The sequence below is a fragment of the Schistosoma haematobium genome, chromosome 3 (assembly GCF_000699445.3).
Source record: "Schistosoma haematobium chromosome 3, whole genome shotgun sequence".
Lineage (NCBI taxonomy): Eukaryota > Metazoa > Platyhelminthes > Trematoda > Strigeidida > Schistosomatidae > Schistosoma > Schistosoma haematobium.
In genome coordinates this window covers 46,461,890-46,486,103 of record NC_067198.1, presented here as the reverse complement: position 1 = coordinate 46,486,103, position 24,214 = coordinate 46,461,890, and the positions used below count along the sequence as shown (strand labels likewise).

Genomic DNA, 24,214 nt, shown 5'->3' with positions numbered 1-24,214 from the left:
TCTTTTTCTCAGCGGTTAAATCGATTATGAAGACCTCCACATCCCAGTGGAAGCACGGAATACTATGGACAGGTTGGATGCAAGTGGATGATATGGACTTCGCAGATGACCTACCTCTTCTATTCCCTACACACCAAATGCAGCTGAAGACAGTCAGTGTAGCAGTTCTATTGTAAGGAGCTGATATTTGGGGAACTATCAAAACAATCATCAAAAAGGTACAAGTATTTATAAACAATTGTCTACACAAAATACTCGATGACCGTTGACCAGATACCACCAGCAACAACCTACTGTGCGAGAGAACAGAACAAACCAGGCTTCAGCTGAAGAGGAAATCAGGAAAAGACGATGAGAGTGGATGGGACATACATTACGGAAATCAACAAACTGTATCACGAGGCAAGCGCTGACTTGTAATCGTGAATGGAAACTGAGAGGAGGAAGGTGGGTGAACACACTGCGTGGGGAATTGGAAGCAGACATGAAAAGAATGAACAGTAGCTGGAAGGGATTTTCCAGTACAGAGTTCGGTGGGAAATGCTGATGGGCGATCTGTGTTCCTCCACGATGGATAACAAACGTAAGCAAATAGTCTGAGGTTATTGGAAGCGTTTAGGAAGTCTTTAACAAACGTTCAAGCTAGAGACATAGTATGTTAACATGTTTTTTTCGATTATTTTTAATTTTTATAGCTTCTACAATTCCCGAACTCCTAACATCCTCTCCCGAAGTACCATTAACTATCGACCAACTTATACAAGTGGAATGGCAGCTCTAGATGCGATGCGTCAGGTTGATCGACAAGCACGTCTACGAATGTTACAAAAAGACTTAGATGAAGCACGTCGACGTTGTGGTTACGCAAAACCTGATGGTCTAAGTAAGTTTGTTTTGCTTGTTGTTTTGCGTTGATTCCAAACATAGTTCTCTTGTGGTTTTTATCTTTTTATATATCTCCCGTGTTTTCGAACTATCTTTTCAAACTTTTTTTGTAAAGTCATAGCTATCAGGTGTTATGAATTAATTATATGATTTATAATGAAAGGATCTTTGGGAATAGCTATGCCAATGGTTGAAATAGGGCTGGCGATTTTTAATATGCAATGATCGACTAACGTTTTCTCTCAAAACTAGTTTACAAATTCACCCTGCAAATCTCAATTAAATTGGTATTAAAAGACAAGTTAGCTGCCTATAAAAGTAGGTTTTTATTCAACAAATGAACATGTCTGCGAAACATCGACAAAGATCCTTAAATCTAGCTTTTCTACTTGTTTACACTTCTCAGAAAATCATACCTCCTGCTCCTCTATCAGGTAATTAAAACGCGCGTAATCCACTGTAATAGTCTATGATAAGTGGTTCACCTGTTCAACAAATCTAATTATAAATTATACTGTACAATGATGATTAATTTGCAGAAGTTTACTTAATACTTTTTTTCTCAATATAAGTCGCAGTAATCAAAGGCTCTGTTAAGTTTTCATAGTACAGTTTAATTTTCCATATCAGTCATTGTTTGTACGAATATATCCACTGGTGCTTAAATGCATATTTAAAGGATTGTCTCCATATTTCGAATGATGTATAATTACAAAAATAATGCTATTTATTAAGATTAATTTTTTTTTAGTCAGGATCAACAAAGAACATTCAACGTAAAAAAAAACTAACAGGAAGAAAATTCCAAAATCCATATTTTCAAACATATATTACTTACAAAAAATATAGGAGATGATTCCACTTGATTCACAAAACGTACTTAAGGGAAGCATATAGTAGTCAGTCAATCGTTCGGTTAGTTAGTTGTAATCAACATTAAACTTGAATGTACATTCACTTGCTGACTTGGAATACTCAGACGATATAGTTCTGTTTAGTATAGAATCTTCTGACCACCTTAAGCAACAATGCAAACATATTTGGAATGCGGTTCTCTCCCTCCAATGTAAAATGTTACTTCAGGATTGGTTTGATTCATAGCCTGAATTAGTGATAGAGAGTGAAGTAGTTAAACACAAAGACCACCTCACTTATCTTGAGAGTTTCATTAGCCTTGATAGTCTGGTGTTTAAAGAAATCTCCACACGAATTCAGAAGGCTCGATTGGTTTTCACCACAGTGCGTCACTTGTGACATATGTGAGATAGCCGTTTTCCAACGAAAGGACAAGTTTATTGCATAGCAGTTTGCTCCTTACTACTTTATGGATGTGAAAAATGGCCATTACAGGTAAAGAATATTCGTAGGTCACTGGTATTCGATCATGTGTACCTTCGAATCATTGCTCGTGTATTTCTGGACCATGGAGTAAACAATACATGGGTTAGGAATAGAGTACTAGGTAAAGATGGCAAATCGACTGTTAAGTTAATAAATCTCCATTAACTGAGGTGATAGGGACACGTGTTACGTATGCCCACCCACCGCCTACCTCGACGGCCGATGTTTTCCAGTGGAGTAGGATAGAAAAAAGCTAGGAACGGCCATTCCATAATGCGTTATCAGTACATGAAGTCACAGACAATTGGTTAATAGATGTAGACTATCTGGTTAGTGTACTGGTGATTATCATAATCAATGGTTAAAAGCTGAATGGCTTGGCTCGAAATCGATTGCAATGGAACACGTGCATGCATTCTTTTTTGTGTGACCCTTTATCTGACTTTAGTTAGATCATATGATAATTGTCATCGAAATATATATGCCGCCAATCCTCGTATGTAATCATCGACTCAAATCACGTTAGTGAATAACGGAATTAAATAATCGCTGGAAAATTCCCATCATAATTAAACACAATTATATGAACGAAGAATATTCTTTTCAATGAATTTCATATCAGCTTCTACAATTATAAATTCAAATTAATAATCCATAAAATTGGCCAGATTTAAGACAGAGAGTACATCATCATTTGGAAATTGTGAATATGTGAATTGAGAATTGTTGTTTGTTACATAAAATCAAATCAAATTGTTAATGTTAGGGCTGTTTAATATAAAGTGTTAACTTGAATCCGTTTTATAAGTGAAATGAAATTGTGAGATAAATTATGATCAGAATAAATATGGTCAACATGGGGTGAGAGAGAAACTAATGGAATAAAAATCGGAAATTACGTAATATGTAGAATAATATGATTTAGGTCAGATATAGTAGATAAGGATGGATACTAATTGAATTCCTCAAAAGGTTATCAAGTGTAAAGATAATAATAATAACAATGATAAAGATGATAATCACAGTGGTTAAGATAATAATAAGTTTGGGGCATAAAATGAACATTAATCAGATTACGTCACCATATTATAAAATTAATTATTAACTAGTTGTCCAGGGTAAAAGGAGTGGCTGAACATACTTCTTTTGGATGCAAAGCTCTGGATTTTTGATCCGAATCGCAACTGCTTCAGCCGTCTGTAGGATTCGCAGTCTGACAGAATTAGGTAGACTGCTGTTGACACGATAGATTATGGCGAAAATTGCTCCATATTGGCTGTATGTCCTGTTTGAACTAGATGGTCGAAGATGGAGCTGTTAACAGTTCTGACTACACCTTTGCTTAACCACACGGGGAGGTGCTCACGAGCTCGAATGCACAAATTCCTAGAACATCTGCCAATATAACTTGCTCCACAGGAGCAGTTGAATTGATAAATACAGAAGGAGGTAGCTAGTCTAGGTAATTTATCTTTCAACCTCGAAGTGATTATTGGTCTTGTGGAGAACATTAGTTGTAGTTTACCCGCATTAAAACAATTCTCAATTCACATATTACAATTTCCAAATGATGTACTTTGCCTTAAATCTGGCCAATGTTATGGATTATTAATTTGGATTTATAATTCTAGAACCTGATGAGAAATTATTGAAAAGGAATTAAATAAGTCGAATATGAGAATGAATTTCAAATAAGTATGTTGATCCAGACAAACTTTCAGAGAAACGCAACGAATAGATGAAGGCACGTTAGCCAAATCGATTTAACCAAGCGTGAATCTATATTTATAGTTAGATCAAAATAAGCTACAGACATGTGATGAATAGGATAAACAATATACACACATATGCTCGTACGAAAAACAGTCAGGGTTAATAATCGAATAAGTGGCAGAGTAAAAATATGGCTTGAGAAGAATGAATAGATCGGTCTGTCCGGAGGCTAGAATAATCTATGTGGGCTTCACACAGTACCAGCCCCTACATTTTAACTCCCCCCAAAATTCCGAGATTCTAAATCCCTCAACCTTTTTGTTTTTATTCCAATAATTTATATTTTATCTTGAATCTGATCTTCGATGCATAATTCCTGATGCCACTGATACTAGTTAAGGATGGCAAATCAATTGATGAAGCAGTGAAACTTCATCAGTTGGCTGGGACACGTGTTACGTATGCCCAACCAACGACTACCCCGACGTGCAATGTTATATGGTGTAATAATAGGTTGGAACGGAGCTAGGGGCGGTCAGACCAAAACATGACACAAGTCCATGAAGTCACTGACAAATGGACTGTGTGGGCCCTGGTTGGGATCTGCGATACGATAGCAACCGATGGTTAGAGACCCTGAACGACATGGCTCAAAATCGTTTGCAATGGCGCAGGTGCATCCACTCTTTGTGTTCTCTCAAATTCTAATCTTGTGAATTCTTCATATCCCTTTCTTTTTTCTCTTTTCAAGTTTATTTCATTGGACTATACTCCTTGAATAACATCTTCAAACCCTAGTGTTTCCGATTACTGCTTATAATCTTACTACCTCTACCACTATGGAATTTGAATCGATAACTGCATCTCTATGCTATTTATTTATTTATTTGAACACATGAATATTGGTACAAGAGAGCGCCAATATATATGCGCCACACAAAACAATGAGAATTCGAAGAGAAGTAGAAAAAAAAAAACTAAGGAGCGCAAAAGAAAAAGAGAACAATGACGAAGAGATTGGAGTAAGGTAGTGTGGTAGTAACGACGGAACGAAAAGGTACAATCAGAAGAAATCTTTCAGGTAAAGGAGACACAACCACTTTTTATGAAGAAAGTAAAAGAAGGTTACAGCAGGATCGCCACTGGCTTCTATTCTGAGCCATATCTGATAACGTCTCTAGCCACTGTGTAGCACCATCTCTCAGACCCCAACCAGGGAGTCGTGAAGGACCAACAGAAGCCAGTCCTTTGCAGCTTTCATACCACGACACCATGTCATGCACTGACCACCTCTCCGCTTCTTCCAACCAGTCCCAGAGTCGGCAAATAATGCACGACGTAGAATTCTCTGGGAAGATATTCAAAGAACATGTCCAGGCCACCAAAGTCGATGTTTCAAGATGGTGACACCAAGTGGATTATCGTCACTGAGCCCGAAAACACGATGCCGAACCTCTGCCATACTGACATGGTGTTGCCACTGAATGTCAGCAATCCTTCGGAGACAGCGATGATCGAACACAGAGAGTCGTCTAACGTCCTCAACTCGGAGAGGCCAGGTTTCACAAACACAGAGCAAAACTGCTCTCACTGACGCGTTGTAGATCCGATCTTTTACAGTCAGACTAACATCACGAAGGCGTCAAAGACGGCCCAGATTGACATAAGCCGCTCTGGCTTTCACTATTCGTGCATTGATCTCATCACTCACGCCACCACCAGCACTTATGCAGCTACTCAGATACACGAACTTCTCAACTACGTCTATCTGCTCACCATCCAGGGTGAGTACAGGATTAGAATCCTGCCAGTCTTGTAGAAGTACTTTGCACTTCGAAGGTGCAAAGCACATACCGTACCTACGGACACTGATTGCCAACTGATTAAGTGAGGGTTGCATGGCTTAGGCATTATCGCACAGTAAAACAATATCATCCGCATACTCAAGGTCGAGAAGTCTTTCTCCAGGCAACAGATCCACACCACCATTACTTACATTCATCAGAGCTGTTTCCAGAATGTCATCGATGGCAAAGTTGAAGAGGAATGGTGAGATTGGGCAACCCTGCCTAACCCCACTGCTCGAATGGAACAATGGAGAGAGGTGGTTGTATGCCCTCACTCTGCCTGAGGTGTTTGTATATAGGGCTTTTAGGATGTTAATAAACTTTTCAGACACACCCTTCTTTAATAGACAATCCCAGAGAATAGTCCTATCCAACGAATCGAAGGCAGCCCTGATGTCAAGAAACACTACGATTGTTGGCCTTTGAAAAGTATGGCGGTGTTCTAACATTTGCTAATGTGATGTGTTATGGCAACTCGAACTGATGTACGTACGTACGAAGTTCTACATTTACTAACTGATTGATCTCTAGTTTTCTAGGATTCAACCTTCTGTGCTTCTGAGGTATGGCAGCTTTGACCGATGTACATACGTACAGGCTCTGTGTTGTGACTGATTGACAGTCATCGATTTCACTTCATATTATGTAACATTTTCTTCCATTGGTCACGTTTATCTCTCGAACATTGGCGATATTATTTACATCTCCCACTCTGTTTAACTATCGATGATTTGATGAACTAATATCACATCTTCCTTTGATCATTCCTAGTTTCCGACCTACGTATTAAGATTGGCGATTGGCTATTTATAATACTTATGTTGAGTAAGATAATTAACCGTGAATAATAGCATTGACAGCAATATATGGGTTAGTTCACATGTCGGTCATTACAACAAAATCCGTTCAACATGTATGCTTAGGTCTCAAAATACAGAGTCTTTTTGTTATGTCTGTCACTTGTAATCTCTGGTATACTTAATTGACTTGTGCTTGATACTGGCGACCCCAAATTCGACGACTCGTAGCGAAAACCCAAAGACTGGCGATATGGATTTGTTTGACCCTGGGAATAAATCGAACTGTCATCTGAATAAACTAATTTTCATATGATCAGATCAACATTTGAATATGTATCATTTAAACTGATTAGTATTTAACATCAGTCAGTTAGTAACTTACTATATGAACACATATTTGCCATAATATTGGTCATTTTTCATACTGACTTAGGTTTTCTCTTTCGATTCTGTCACATCATATGGGTACGTATTTATCACCTATTGTTACTTTGTAATAAACTCACCACATTTATAGATTATCAAAACTTTTCATGTATATTCAGTTATATGTTTCACTTCATTACCAATATCGCTTTATCTTTTCTTCCTGTAGGTAAAATAATTGAATCTCCTGATTGTAAAGTGACAAGGATTGTAGCTAATACTGGTGAGTAACTCAACTACACACGTTTGTGAATATTTTGAATATGCTCTATAATCCTGTTAATGATTTTAAAAGTTTATTTTGTGGGGAAAAATAAAGCATTTACTATTTTCATATCGTTTCAACTTTTTTTCTGCGCTGCGACATCTCACTACAAAACTCTCATGAAGTTTGGTAGACTGTCGATGAGTTGAATAGTTTTTTGAACATTTTTTTTCCATTTCAATAGCTACTAATTCGAATCGAGCTTAAGTAAACTTTTGGTTAATACATTTCATAACTCATCATTCATTTATTTAGTATTTCCAAAGCAGTAACAGGGGTCAGTCCTAAACAACATTTTAGGATCTGATACAATGTTTGTACACTTCAAACCAGTACAACAAGAACAAACTAATATTCTGAATAACTTCAATGATAGTAAAAAATATTGCAAGAATCACGATTTAAACGAAGGTTAAAAAAATACATACATCTTCAATCATAGATGACATTTATTTCTATTGACCCATCATTAAGTAGTGGTCGATTTCAAGAAGTTTGTATCTTCTAATGAAATTCGAGTGAGTATTAATTAGCTTCATGAAATTTAACCATATCTTGGTCCGATCATTTATAACTTTCACACAGTTTACTCATATGCCAGTCAGCATTGTAGATTGATATACATAATGGCTAGTAGTGTAGTATTTATTTTAGCCGCTTGAGTTTATTAAGGTTTGTAACCCCATAACTCACCCTATTACAACTAACATTGATTCCTTTGTACACAAGCGGCGCTTCGAAGACATGTTTGGTGAAATGCCTTCATAGGCCATATTTTGCCAAGCGATCTGCAGTTCATTCTTCATTTTTTGACACACTGACACATCTTTACTATACGCTAGGTTCCACAAGCTGACAGAACCCAGAAAAGTGCTTTGTTACGTCGATGTTTTGTCAGATACCATTCCATACTGAGATAATCTAAGGAGTCGAAGCTGTCAACTACCGTTGTTGTCAAGTTTTAAAACAATGTTTTGGATTCTAGTGAGATTAGCACACTTTCACTGGATAAATTTCTGCTAGTCTCTGCACTTTTCAACATTTTCATTCCAAATTAAGATGTTTTGCGTTGTAGATCGATTAGACCGAGGAGATAAAAATAAAATCAATAATAACCGTTAGTCCAAGTCCCTACACATTTTCACAACTTTTTCAACAGTTTTGGTACCCTAATATAAATTATCATGTTAATTTTTCTCTCCTGACCAACTTGTTGATTGTCTAGTCTCTTTAAATATCTTTTTCTGAGTAGTTTAACTAGTGCTATTTTGCCATGTTTCCACTGTTTTTGATTATTGTCGAAATTTTATTCATGAATTAGTAACATTAAACGACTCCATGTTTCCAAACCACTTACAGTCTTTAATTAATACATGTTCCTAAAATACTGTATTAATAATAATAGTTGAAACGATTTCTTTTTCAAAATGTATTACCCAACTTAAGTTTAGTCTTCTATTGAACTCTTTATTACTAATCTAACAATCATCGTAAGTTATATTGTTCAATGAACGACATTCATTTCTTCATAATCGATTTAATCTTAGCCTGTTACAATAGTTCGTAACCTTGATTACAAGTGTGAATGCAAATAAAAGACTATTTGCATTTAGTATTGCATCAAGAACTGTTGTCAATTAAAGAACTTTTGAAAACCAAAGGCAATTAAATTATTATTTCTTTTTAAATTGTCTGGATGCCTCATTAGCTCGCAATCAATCTGGACAATTTTCTGTGTTTATTGAATTAAGGAATTGATCAAAGTTACTCTGTATTGTATATAGGTGAAGCCCTCACCTCCAGGCTTTAGAATTTTCCTAACTCCACTGGTTAGAAACTCAAAACTTCTAGTATTCTCTAGATGTTGCCATTTCATAGGGTTAACTGCCTTGATAGAAATAATTTTATTCTGAAATCAATCCAAGTACATTTTATTTTTTGTCGATACATTTGAAACACTAATATTTATCTTACGTAGTGTACTTATTTACTTACCTATCGTGGAGGAACACAGACCACCCATCAGCATTCTCCATCGAACTCTGTACTGGAAAATCCCTTCCAGCTACTGTTCATTCTTTTCATGTCTGCTCCCGATTCCCCATGCAGTGTGTTCTCTCACCTTCCTCCTCTCAGTTTCCATTCACGATTACAAGTCAGCGCTTGCCTCGTGATGCAGTTTGTTGATTTCCGTAATGTATGTCCCATCCACTCTCATCGTCTTTTCCTGATTTCCTCTTCAGCTGAAGCCTGGTTTGTTCTGTTCTCTCGCACAGTAGGTTGTTGCTGGTGGTATCTGGTCAACGGTCATCGAGTATTTTGTGTAGACAATTGTTTATAAATACTTGTACCTTTTTGATGATTGTTTTGATAGTTCTCCAAATTTCAGCTCCTTACAGCCTCTCATAAAACTGATCTTTAACGTCATTATTGCTATCATTGGTAGGTGCTTAACATTGTATAACATTCATTGTAGTTCCCTCCTTTATTTTAAAGGACACTTTGATGATCCTGGATACATGATATTCCCACCCAATCGGTGCATTTCTTGCTTCTTTGTACAGCATCATAGCAACTTCCTGAGTGTGGGGAGCATTTCCCTCTTCGTGACCGGAGTACAGTAGTTTCTCTCCCATTCCTAACTCTTGCTATCCAGCTTGGGTCAAATGGGTTTCACTGATTCTGAGAACCGCCTAGTTGTATCTCATGATTTCCGTAGCTAATTGACTGGTCCTCCAGGTCTCCTACATTGTTCGAACATTCCACGTACCTATATTAATTGTGTCTCTGGTTTTTAGAAGGGGCATTGACCTCGTGACTTCCGAAGAATCTGGGCTTTCATCATAAGATCTCATAGTTCTCCTTTCATCTCCCAGGACACAGTTTAAATCGTTTATTCTAGTTAGCTTTTTCTAGGTGATGGGATTGTTGACCCTATGCCCAACCCTCCTTTGTGTGGGCTTGGGACCGGCAGAGTTGGTGTATTTGCGGTTTATTTAATTATTTATACGAATGGTCAATGATTTTTTTATCTTTGCAACTGTGAAAAATGGAAATGATACTTATCTATTGTATTAGAAATCATATACTTTGCTAAGATCGAGTGATCCCTTTCAGTCGCTTTTCACAATTACTAAAATATACAGATCATTCTAATTCAAAATAATGCAGTTATTGTGTGCAAGTGTATTCTTCCTTTACCACTAAAAAATATTTGATTACTACTGTTATTACTTCAATAAATTATCTTATGATTTTAAAATGGTGGAGAAGATAAGCAGCTCATATGGATGATTTTGGTGATTTCCTGTTCTCTAAATTAAGTGGTTTAGTTGTGGAGATTTCATAGGATAGAAAACCAGATCAGAGACATTTAAGACTAAGACCCAGTTAATGACAAGTTAAAGTTCAACAATAACCAATCAAGATTGAGGTTGAAAGCACATGCTATTAGTCGTATGTAGGAAGTTTCAAATATTTCACTTCTAAATTAATTTTTTGCTGATGATATTGTTCAGAAGAACAATGAATGCTATACTACTAAGTCATTCTGTCCAGAGGACAAAACTCCATCACAAGATCGTGTGCATTCGACAGTCGCCCATTAGAGTTTTTTTTCTAACTCAACAGTGGATGGATTCTGATAGAATAATCAGTCGACATAGATAACTGACTAGAGAGGTTACTGATCAATTATATGAATCACTTTTAGAAAACAGATATTACTAATAATCAGGTTGGGGTGTTATCACACTGGACTCATGTGAAGAAATCTGGATTTTCGCCACAGCATAGCTAATGAAGTAAATCAGGTTTTATCTCCGAGACATCTGATAACTATAAGCCAACTACGCCATAGTCGAATATAAAGTTATCAGAAGGGGTTTTGTGAAGATTTTAGGAATTCCATTGACTGAAATCATGAGTCAATTGAAGCTAGACTACCGTGGAAAACCTAGAAGCAATGGACGGCCGTTTCGTTCTAGTGTGGGACTCCTCAGCAGCGCGCATCCATGATCCCACACCACGCGTGATCCGAACCCAGGACCTATCAGTCTCGCGCCAGGCGCTTAACCAACTAGACCACTGAACCGGCATCCGACAGTGTTAATGTCTAACTTCAACTAATCCACGAAATTGAGCGACACATCCACCATTGTCATCAGTGAGTTACTATCTCACAACTCATGATCTCAACTGTTGAAATTTCTAAAATCTCCACAAAACCACTTCTGATAACAATCATCTGCTCACTAGTGACTGACTTCAAGAGATACTCCTGGAGTTCTAGTGAGAAGCAGTTACCAGTGGAATCCAACCAGGTCTGTTGTGAGATATCAACTCACTGAAGACAATGGTGTACGGTGGCGCAACTTCGTGGATTGGTCGAAGTTAGACATTAACACCGTTGGATGCCGGTTCAGTGGTCTAGTTGGTTAAGCGCCTGGCGCGAGACTGATAGGTCCTGGGTTTGAATCTCGCGGGGTGCGGGATCGTGGATGCGCGCTGCTGAAAAGTTCCATACTAGGATGAAACGGCCGTCTAGGTTTTCTAACTTCAGTTGACTCATGATTTCAATCAGTGGAATATAAAGTTGACAAAATGTTTGAAAAAAGTGTGAAATAAGCACCGGAAATTTATCTGTTCATTGTTCAAACTCTTCACAATATCTACATAAAAAATATTAACATTATAAAAAGGGTTTTAACTGAAATGTTGATTGTCATAGCATGGGAGTAATTTGATGTGCATAGGATATTAAAAGTCGGTTACTATTGGTTAGGAAAATGATGATACTATTGTCCCCTTTTGTAATGTTCAATGTTCTACAAAATGAACACCGGGAATTATGTGTAAAGTTCATGTGACTTTTAGTCTTTTGAATTTGCACGCCTTTCTATCCCTATCGTTGTAGATTAGTTAAGTCTAAGCTTTTATGTACTGTATTGCATAAGTGTAGATGATTCGTATCTTTTTATAGTGTCCGCGTCGGTTACTGAGATTGTATGCGTTTGGTTGAGTTTCTTTTCATGTTCTCATATGATTCTTGTTATTCTTTTGAACAACTAGTGTGTGTTAACACTAGCGATTTTTGTAGTTGATCAACTAACGAATTAAGCGTCATTGTACTAACTGATACTAGTGTATATCAACAACTCACACCTTTTGTAAATCTAAATTCTTCATGTGTCTGAATAAGTTACTATCTATTTTCATCAGAAGGATAAAATGAAAACAAGAGACATTTTTTCACATTTACTGCTAAACGAGCTTCGCGGCTATGAACAGACACTTTATAATTTGTTTGCAATTCGCATTTACACTGTTTGCATAAGGCGGAAGCTGTCGGTATCCATCTTAGTAAAATCAACTTATACATTGATAAGAATTTTATACAACCATTCCCTTGTACATCAACTTGGTCGACTCTAAAGTTATTTGGAAATGACTTATTATTGTTCGTTCTTCCTTTGCTACCAAAGTTTTTTTTTTTAAAATTCCGTTTGCGTTCTTGCTTTTTCATAATTATCGGATATATCTCTTCATTCTTACGCAATTGTCGTCACCATTCACTTTGTTAATTGTCTTATGCGATCTGCCAATTCCACAAACTGCATTTTCTAATCTATTTATTTATTAATGAAAATCTTTCCGGATGTTAATCACTTAATCCAACTCATCTTATAATTTGTTTAATCATTCGTATTTATTTTCATAAACACTTCTGAATTAGTAATATTGCTATGTAACAACACTCGACTTAGTATCGATCTTATCTTATCGATCTATATGAGGGTAGAGTCCTGAAGAAAAAACTACTTGGGGATTAATATTTCTTCTCTCTATTCTTCAGCTCTAAAAAAGCATCCACATACACTTAGTGCGACATGTCACTTGGTATGATCAAGTTTTGGATTGGAAAAAATGAGACTTTGTAGCGATAATTTTACACACACACACAGTTGCGAAATATTTTGGAAATTTCTAGAAAATTTTCGTAAGATCTAGTATTGATAACTGATCATATCTAACATTTATATCGTTCACAGAATTATACTAAACTGAAGTTGATCTTTCGAACTCACCAACAAACTATGAGATGCAATGTAATAAAACATATGGACAATTTAAAAAGAAATAAAAATAATTCAGTATAGAAGAAATTACATCATAAAATGAAGATTTCGCTTATCCAAAAAAAGTGGTTACGTAATGATATATAAAATGGGTTTAAGAATAATAGGATGATAATAAAAATAATTAAACGATCAGAATTTTATGAGATAATTGTCCACTTGATCGTTATGTAAAAGAAACGGAACATAATTGATAATAACTGAATCGTATTTTACAGAAATCTCCATTCTTTTTTATTGTTTAGTTCTCTGAGCTAGATGGTTTAATTATGGATACAAAATTGACATAGTTAATTGATATTATCTTGAACAATAACGAAAACTCTGTAACTATGCTATTCAACTGAGAAAATACGACAACACCAATAGCGTCCACTACAACTGAAATTGTGACCATCATTGTCATTTACACTTTTTTAAGTTTATAAATGATTCTAATTGTCGATTATTAAAATGTACCTACATGTTTCCATAAAATTGCCTTTTGATAGCATTTATAGTTATACACAGACTCTATGACTGTGTCCATGGGATTTGTGGATTGCTCATAACTATATTGTATAATGACAATAAATACCATGTTTGGGTTACGGAGATCAATCAGTTTTCTCTTAATTTCCCAGTCCTATCCAGTCACACAGTCCACTAGTTGGACTGCATAATTCAATCCGAAATTTGTGACGCAATTATTTGCTCGTGGAACTTTCATTCTATTCAACTATTTTTGGGGTCTTTTTTATTTCCTCTCTTATTGATCGTGCTGATGTAACGTTTTACTACTATATATACATATCTAATATCTACGTTATCGCCCATATGATTCTTTATTGTATTTGATAACAGGAAGTATTTCCATACTTTAAAAAAAATATTTGATCTGTAGACGTGTGACAAATTTACAGACTTCCAGAATTTTCCTCTTGACTATCCAAGTCACGAGTTACAGTTCGACTGTCTATGTTTTTATGATTTGACGGTCAGACATTATAACCAGTTCATACGTGTATATGAAGTGTAACTCAAAGTCCCGACCGTTGCTGCTACCTTGATGTGGTGGTCGGACTTGCCTATCGTGATCAACCAATTGAGCTATACTGGCTGGAACAATCGTTCCTCAAGGTCCTGCCATGTCACACAGGTCGGTTGAGGAGCGGTAAGACTAAAATCAACAAACTCAAGATCCGAAGGCGAAGTCGTACTGCTGACTGCACAGAGGTGTGACAGCAGTAAGGTGTTTCCTTCAGACAATAAGCATAACAGCGATGCTGTCTTCCCATAAGGAGGGCTGGGTTTAGAAAAGGTCGACTCTAAAAATGCACACCTCACCTTATCCTACGGATATCCGTCTCCGGCGGTAAGGTCTCAACACGTACGGAGCCAACACGAAAATTACCTACAAAAATGTTGTGTGTGACCGACCTCAAGCAGTTGTCCCTTGAGCGCACTATGGTCACGTTCACAGGTCACTAAGACCACATTTCACCCAATTTTCTTTTCAGGTACCTCTAGAAGACTCAAAGTCAACTATATGATTATATATTTTATGAGTTTTACAATTTTATGATTAAATAAAGAATGTAAGAACCACAATTTGGATCGAGAATAACTTAATGATTTATGTCATTTCGTTAGACTCACATCGACTGTTCATCCTAACTAATATTCAACCGGCTCAGTTGTGAGGTAGTAACTCACTGATGACAGTAGTGGATGTGTCGCTCAATTTCGTGGATTAGTTGAAGTTAGACATTAACACCGTTGGACGCCGGCTCAGTGGTCTAGTTGATTTAGCGCCTGGCGCGAGACTGAGGTCCTGGGTTCGAATCCTGCGAGGCGGGATCGTGGATGCGCACTGCTGAGGAGTCTCACAATGGGACGAAACGGCCGTCCATTGCTTCTAGGTTTTCCATGGTGGACTAGCTTCAATTGACTCATGATTTCAATTGTTGTAATATTTAAATGTTAAAATTATAAATCGTATTTAGCATAGATTTTCATAAATGAAATTGGTCAGAAGTGAATGTATGAGCATTGTGTAGTAAGAAATCTGAAAAAAAATTTGATCATCAAATGTTATGATTGCATATTTTCTTGAAGGAATCTATACAGTAACTGATACATGTGTAATTAAATAAGTGTTTACATTAATGAACACAAGTTTTTATTGATAATTAGAAATAAAATTTTCTGATTCACACTTCTAAGGAATCACATAAAAAAATGGATGCTTCCTAAATTTCACCGGTTATCTAATTAAAATTATTTTGCAATATAAGCTGTAAGACAGGTAAGTGGATTAACAAACAGGATGATACGATTTTCAGTATTATGATCAGTTTTAAATCACTTCATCTCATTTGACCAGCTTACAAGATACTTCCTCTCGCGTATTATCCATGTCATCCAGATTACATTTCACCATCCTGTTCACGTTCTACTGATTCCATGCTTATTTGATACTGTTTCTATCGCGCAATAAGTATATCTCGTTAAGTTGCTTCGTAACTGTATATATTAATAATGAACTGGGTTAATTTCCGAGCTACTGGATCTATTGTTAAATCCAGTATAACATTCCAAACAAACTGTAGGTATATATCTTAGGTCTCTTCTATTCATAAAAATAAATCCAACGGATTTTTTAAAATTATGAATTATTTTCATCATATTTATTTCTCTGGTTTGTAGATTTATTTTTCCCATCCACAACAAACGCAACGACTACACAACGTAAAATTCCTAAAGGTGAAGTACTCGAGGTGATACAAACTCCAAAAGCGAAATATTTACGTATTAGTCGAACTGGTGATTTGTTTATTGTAAAAACCAGTGGAACAACAAATAGTAATTCACTTTCTACTGAAAATAATACTCCTTCTTTGGATGGACAAGAAAGTAATACTGCTACCACTACTACTGACAAACAAATAACGTCCAGTGATACAGTGAATTCAAATACTACTTGTCGAAACTCTTCTAATAATTTACGATCCACAGTCGCTACTGCTACCACTGCTTCTATTACTATTACTACTACTACTACTAGTTCAGCAGATAATTCTGATATTACACTTCCTGGGACGTTTGGTTCATCGTATGAAAACAATCAACAACATTCTCAGACACTTCAGAAATCATCTTATTCAACAAATAATTCTGATTCTAATATCTGCAGATACAATAATTTGAATAATAAATCAGAAAATAATGTTCCTAATTCGTCTGTGACTTATTCTAACAGCCAACCTTTTAATTATTCTCAGTCATATAATCAGTCTAATACAAATACTTTTCAACCATCTACCAGTGTAGCGAATTCAGCTTCAGATAGTGGTAGGTTAGGTTATTCAAAAGATTCACATTTCTTACAATCTAATGTTTCTCCAAAACGTGCTCATTCATCAAATGAAACGTTTACTTTTGATCCGAGCACCAAAGACTCCCGACAATCCTACGATGCAGAATCGTCTAATTATCAACATCGAATGTTGAACCGGCGTGATACTACTACTACTACTAGTAGTAGTAGTAGTGCTAAAGAAGATCACAATAACACAAGTATAACCTATCCTAATCAAACATTTTCTTCTCAGGATCCTTTCCGAGCTCATGTGCAGCGTACACAACAGGTTGAATTGTCTTGGCCATGCTTAACATGCGGACGTACTATTGCCACAGGTTGCACTTGTCGTTTAAATTCATCGAATATAAACACTTCAGTAAGAACTACTATTTCTAGTTCACCGACAAATAGTGATCCGAATGTGCAATCTTCCAGATTTAGACCTTTTACTAACTGTACTACTCCTTCAGAATCATTTCAGTCCGATCATGTTAATAATAAAAAAAATTTTCCATCAGCTGTTAATTATCAAACAACTGTTAGTGTACCGTACTACCAGACACAAAATGTTTCTTCCTCCTCAGCACCATCCTCATCCGCTTTATCATCTGCTCATCGTCAATTACAACAACAACATCAGTATTTACGTACTGCTGAAGATGTTGCACGACAATCGGCCCTGTCTGCTACAGTTTCTAACAACACTAATCCTAGTAATTCTTCATACCAGTCCACTTATCAAAACCCGACACGAATCAACAATATCAATAATGACAGTAATACTACTAGTGCTACTAATAACAATCATGCCCAACATCTTAATTTATCATCTGGTCACCATCAGGTGAATACTTTACAAAGTCATGTATCTATGATGCAGGATTATTTTACACAATTAACAAATCAACGTCCACAATTATCATCTCCATCATGTTCATTAGATTTACAACGAGCAGGGTTTGGTGGTGAACAAACTCCATCTCATGCTGTCGCTGCAGCAATGCAACAATATTTAGCTCAAAATAGTCAAAATCATATGAATATCATCAAACAGAATAATAATAATAACAGTAATTCTGCACATAATCATCAAACTAGTCCAGAAAGAAATCTATCCAATTTAAGAACATCGTTTGATCCAACTGTACATTATCAACAATTTCAATTGGCTGCTGTTGCTAAAGAACAACAACAACATCAACCTCATCAACAACAATTGTTGTTACAACAACGTCAACAACAACAGCAAAATATTGGTTTTGTTGAACGTAGTCAATCATCACATCATCATACATTACCAGGCTCGGCTGTTGCTTCTGTATCTTCGTCTCCTGTTGCCGCTGCTTCTTCTTCAATGTTTAATCATTTACATTCACAAGCGTTTCCTAATTTTCATTTTCCACAGTTTTAATTGGATCATCATAATTTATGATGTAATTCTTGGGGTTTTTATGTGGGGGAGGGACAAGAGCAATGATTCAATATTTTAATGTTATTTCAATTAGTAGTTCGCCCATTTACTCAATGTGTGTGTGTGTGTGTTTGTCATATGCACAACTGAGAATATTCTTTTTACTCGTTTTCCTGTACTTAACTAGACACAATTGTGAAAAAAATGTTTTATTGTTGTAAACAAAACGTAACGGTGTTGTTAATTCCTAAAGCCCTCAACCCCCCCCCTACCATTTCATAGGGTTCTTTTTTATACATAAATTTCACATTGTTAAACTATCTTTATGAATAGTAAGTATTATGAAAATGAAATAGTAACGACAAGATCATTACAAAAAGAAAGGAGACTATTTTGAATCATTATTTGTAAAGTTATATTCTCTTGTGTATATTTAACACTTTAATAGTTGATTTTTTCAATCTCATAATGTACATACTGTCACTAATACTACTCCTACTACTACTTCGATGTATTATTCAATTTATTTTAAAACTTTATCTTTTCAATGTTCAGAGATTATTCCAAATAGACATGCATATATATGATATATATATATTGTATTATAAATTGCATGCATAATAATTTTCCTAATATTGTTTTGTTCGTGAACATTGTCATGGTTTAAACGTTCACTTTCGCATATATTTATATATATATGAATCATTGTACTTTGTCACAATTTGATTGATTTATTTTTCTCCTTATCGTTAACAATTGTTTCACTCTAATGATATTTATATATATGTTTGTGTGTGTGTGTGTGTGTGTCAACCGGTTGTTGATATGTGCTACAATACGTCAGTTTAGAGTATTGTCCATTTATCATTAATGCTTAAAAAAAAATCATCATTTTCTCTCATATCAGTTTCGCTTGAAAGTGTAGTTGAAAATTGTCCAATGTTTCAGCTAATTATGTGTGTACATCATCATCATTAGCAGCAGGAGTATCATCATCACTGTTATTACTATGACTATGACTATTGCCATTACATTTGAACAGCATAAATAAATATTTATTTCTTAATTTATTTACTTAATTCATAGTAAATATTGTCTATATTATATATATTCATATTCATATGACAACAAATTGTTTTGATAATTAGGAAGGATAATTATAAATTGTTCAATACTAACATTGTTACTTTTAATTCTTATTATTAACAGCAATATATATACATATATATACCTCTGTTATTTTATAAAAATAGAAATTATATATGATGCATTTAATTGTGAACTTTGTTTTTTCCAATCTGTTATGTTGTTGTTTTCAATCTCATAATTCCTGATGATCGGCAATGTTTTCACCTATACCTATATGTGTCTGTCTGTGTGTGTGTGTTTGTAAACTCATTGAGTTTTAGTAGTTGGGCAAAAACTGATCTCTTTTTTTGTCAATTTTTTTTTTAATTCATAGTTTCATGTTCTTTCTGAGATGCTAATATGATTTGTTCATATGTATGTTGGTGAGTTATTGTAAAACAATTCATGTGACCAAACAGGTTTAAAAATGGTCACCGGTTATTTACCTACTAATTATTTCCAATCTACATTTAGTCTATAAAATTAGTACTTTGTGTAGAAATATCTTGATCAAAATTCTCCAAACTCTGTTAAAACTTGTTTGTGATTTAAGGCAGTAGTTAGAGGTAGTCGACATGATACCGTGGACCTAGGTTTCGTGCTGTTTAGAACTCATCAACACCAAGGTGTATCTGTGATCTTCAGGAACTGATGCTTTCCGGCGGATTCAATTTTGTGTCACCCAGCTTCACAGTCAGAGACGTTACTACTTACTCATCCGGGCCGTTTCTGACCTCTCTTAGGACTTAAATGTATTTACAATTGAATAATCACTTGGTAGTGACCCATATTGCTTTCCTTTCAAATGCAATGTGTTATTTCAGGACTACTAGTCAGCATCGATTTCTAGCAACACCATAGTGAATGATGTAGTTCAGCTCATTAGTAACTTCACTTATTTTGGAATTTTCATCTTTCTGAAATGCTAATATGATTTTTTCATATGTATGTTGGTGAGTTATTGTAAAACAAGTCATTTATATTGGAATTTTCATTAGCCCTGGTGAGTTGTTTCATAGAATTCCCTTCTATATTACTTTAAGGTTGTAAAATGTTCCTTATTGAAGTAGACAATAAACATGGACTGGAAGTATTCTATCATAACTATCTTCGAGGCATATGGTTGAACCATCAAATAAATGATTCTGGGAGTAAGCGCATGGTACTAGAACAGTGATATGGCTAAAATACTTCATTGATTAGATTGGTTAAAATACGTATTACATATGCCCGATCTCTGCTTAAACGCACAATACTTTCCGACTTGTGATTAGGTTAAAAAGCAGTAAGGATGGATAAGTCGAGATATGGGGTTAGTTCACTAAGTCATTGACCTTTGATCTAAATTATTTTGGTCAGTAAGAGTTTTCTAAGTAGAGATCACTTAGTATTAGTAATTAGTGGTTAGATATGCTGTTCGATAATATAAAATCTCTCTGTGAATCAATTGCATTTATTCTTTCCTTATCTAAATCTTGATTTAAATACCATTTCTATCTTTGATATTGGTAATTCTCATGTTTAAACTTTTATTACTTTTGATATTGTTTCTCATCTTGCCTTTTCATTTCGATACATTGATATGATGTTTGATAATTTGTACTGGAACATAAACATCTGATCTTATGTTGTTCTTCCATTGACACTATTTTTTCTAATGAAGTTAAAATGCGTATAGTTAGATTGTCATACAGGTTTACTTATTTCTTCAATTTTATAGCATGTTTTTTAAATTACTTTTAACAGCAAAATTAACTTTTACTACTGACTAACTAAAAATAATTAGAAGTTAAGGGTGGCCAAACCAAAACGTGGCATCAATCTTTAAAGTCACTAGCTTCTAGTCTTAGCCATGTTGGTAGATGCAGACTGCTTGGTTGGAGTTCGCGTGACTATCGTAACTAATGGTTGGAGACTGTGGGTAACATGACTCGAAATCGATCACAGTAGCGTAGGTGTATACACTCGTTGTCCTCCATTAAACCGTGAAATTGAAATTGCTTTATATCTTTCTTTCTACGAACTAATTCTTTCTACCTGTATCATATCCTTATATGCAGTCTTTTTTTACTACCATTGAACTATCTATATGAATTTAGTGTTCATCTTGTTTTGCTAATGAGGTGTGACAACTTAGATTGATGTATATATATGCCTGGATCCTACGTTGTAGCTGACTGAGTAAAACTAACATTTCCGTTAATTTATTAATTTTCATATTGTGATTAGTAGTATAATTACTTATTTTGACAATGATAAAAACAGTATTCAGTGAATATCGTTATAACATTTATTGTTCATAGTTTTCTCTCAGTTTGTTTTTAAGTAATAAAAGTATTATGTCGTTTACTTATTGTTATTGATTGGATATTCATGTTGAATTATTGTCTGATAAACCTTTTTATTCGTTCCACTTTGTTTTTTGTGTCTTTACAATAATGAATTTTTCGGGGTGTTGTCCACAGAATTGAGAGGACGAAAAGCGAATGTCCGGCGCTTTAACCGGATTCCAAACCAATGGTGCACATGGGCTCCAGTATCCTGAGGGAACAAATGGTGTATGAACCAATTGTGGGTCACCGGCTTCGATGGGTCTGCATCTCCTTACGATGCCCCAATGCCTTGTGGATCAGACCTTCAGGTCGAAGGCTCGGGGTGTGTCCCTCTAAGAAAATCACCTGCTTCAGTTTGGGCACCCGGGCAGTATCACAGCCCTCGCACATATCAAATGAGATATGTGTGGCGCATATGTATTTGATGCCTCCTTATACCAATATCTGTGTTAAACTAAATAAATAAATAAATATTTCGTAGTAGACTTTTAATTATTGATTGTTAGTTTATCACCATAAACTGAACTATGTTAGAATACTCCTAATCTCAAACAGTAATACATTGATTAATACGCATCATTAAGCGTACTTTATGAATTTAGGAATCATTTAATAGGATCAACCTGATTTCTTGTTCACTTTTATCTCTAACTAAAAGTTGAAACTATCACGAATAAAGGAAAGCACTTTATGTTTCGATTACCTTTTTATAGGTACCGTTAGAAACAAATAATCAACTATAGACTTTTCAAACTACTATTATTGTTATTAATATTACATTGTACATTCTCCTTCTCTCTCTCTCTCTCTGATATTAAATCACTCATCAATTTTCTGTTCTGTGTTTTCTGAAATAAAGTTTACTTCTGATAATTGGAGTTATATAAGCGGTGACTTACGTAACAATTTGTATCAACGTCTTAAAATGACCCATTTAACACTAGTTCTTTAAATATTCATGTAGATTTCTTGGCTATACATACATTTATCTCTTCATCATTCCTTTTCAGTTCTGTAGATGTATATACTTCATTGCTTCCTCGTTGAAAGTTTATTGAAGTTTGGGTATATATATATATATATATATATATATATATATATATATATATATATATACTGTCTTCTTTTGCTAATAGTAACCTATATACTTTCAAGCACAAATCTCTTCATAAAATACATTGCTTATCTCTCAATTTTGCGAAATTGATTTTTTGCATCTTTAGCTTGTGTAGTTATCATAAAATAGAGATACTTTATTTAATGAAATAAATGCTTGAAACCGTTATTAAATTGTTATTGATATGATGTTAATCAAATTATCATTTGCTGATTCACATCTTCAGTAAATCACGAGAAAGACGAGTTCCTGGTCGACAATTCTGTTTTAATACATAGCATCGTCTACTGAAACCGTGGTTGTTAACTTGATATGGTGGCTGGGTCTGCATATCATTACGACCACATAGCCTGAAATATTGGCTCTTTTATTTTGCTTGGAGAGTGGTAAACGGAAAAACAACAAGCCCGTAGTCCGAGGGCGAAGCAGTACAGCCAATTATATTGGGATGTAATGGGAGTTAATTATTTCCCTCAGATAACCTGCATTCACAGTCGTATTGTTCTACAACTGTATGAGAGAGCCTAAAATTAACACTCGTTCTTATCCCACGGATTTCCATTTCTAGTAATAAGACCCTAAAAGTATGGGATTAATTCATATAAAACTATTTAAAAGAGACTGTGCGACTTTTTCAAAGCAGTTGTTCTTTAGACATTACGGTCATCCTGTCAGGTTGTCAAGATCGTTCTTAAGCTAGTTTCCTTTTCAGGCACCTCAGGAAGTATATTTTCATCGTATGTACAACCGGGAAGTAACAACCGCTATCATATATATAGTACATTCTTCTTTTGTGATTTTATTGTTGTTACTGTAGTTTTGTTTATTTAAATTACCACGATTGATAGATATGAAAACATAGAACAAATATATCCTTTCTTTATTTATTTGTTTATAGTAATATGCCTATAGAACAATTATTAGTTCAATCTATTGATGAACTTGCTAGTCAAATTGAATTAGCTCATCAAAATGGGCGTCATGTGTTCGTTTATTTTTCTGGTTCAACTGATATGAACACTGGGGATAGTTGGTCGGAGGATTGTTGTAAATGTAAGTTTTATATTGAATATGTAATTCAAAGTTACTTTTTATTTTATCTGTCATAGGTGTATTTATTTTTCTGTCTAAATGCTTTGTTCCAATTTCCTTAAACAACTCATGAGGTTTTGTTCTGTTATAGTCGTTCTTTTAACGAGACTTTTGTTGATATATTAACATTCTAACTGATAATCTCATTATTATTTCTTGATCAATATCATCTATGATGTAAATAAGTGATTAATCAAATTCCAGTACATAGTTGTGGTATGGTTCGTGTGTTTACTCAAGTTTCTGTAGTAAATCCCCTCAGTGAGGTAAAGTTAACGAGATGAATACTAAATCAGTTGAATCATATTTGTATGAATGATGATGCAAAAGAATAAAGAATATAACTCGGAAAGAAGGAATGGATTAAATAGTGTCA

The 24,214-nt window shown here is 35.0% G+C and overlaps 1 protein-coding gene across 2 annotated transcripts in view; it reads left to right on the top strand.

The window, feature by feature from the left end:
- Nucleotides 1-24,214, top strand: part of MS3_00000157 (uncharacterized protein) — a 62,149-nt gene that overhangs the window by 32,504 nt on the left and 5,431 nt on the right. Inside the window, exons 17-20 of one of the 2 annotated variants that reach the window (XM_051208040.1) lie at nt 696-883; nt 7,182-7,235; nt 16,103-19,679; nt 23,645-23,799. In XM_051208040.1, the coding sequence (XP_051070021.1) occupies nt 696-883; nt 7,182-7,235; nt 16,103-18,168 (2,308 nt within the window). In that variant the 3' untranslated portion in view covers nt 18,169-19,679; nt 23,645-23,799. Of the gene's footprint in view, nt 1-695; nt 5,021-7,181; nt 11,285-16,102; nt 19,680-23,644; nt 23,800-24,214 lie in introns of those variants that run through there. The other variant, XM_051208041.1, reaches the window with a different exon arrangement.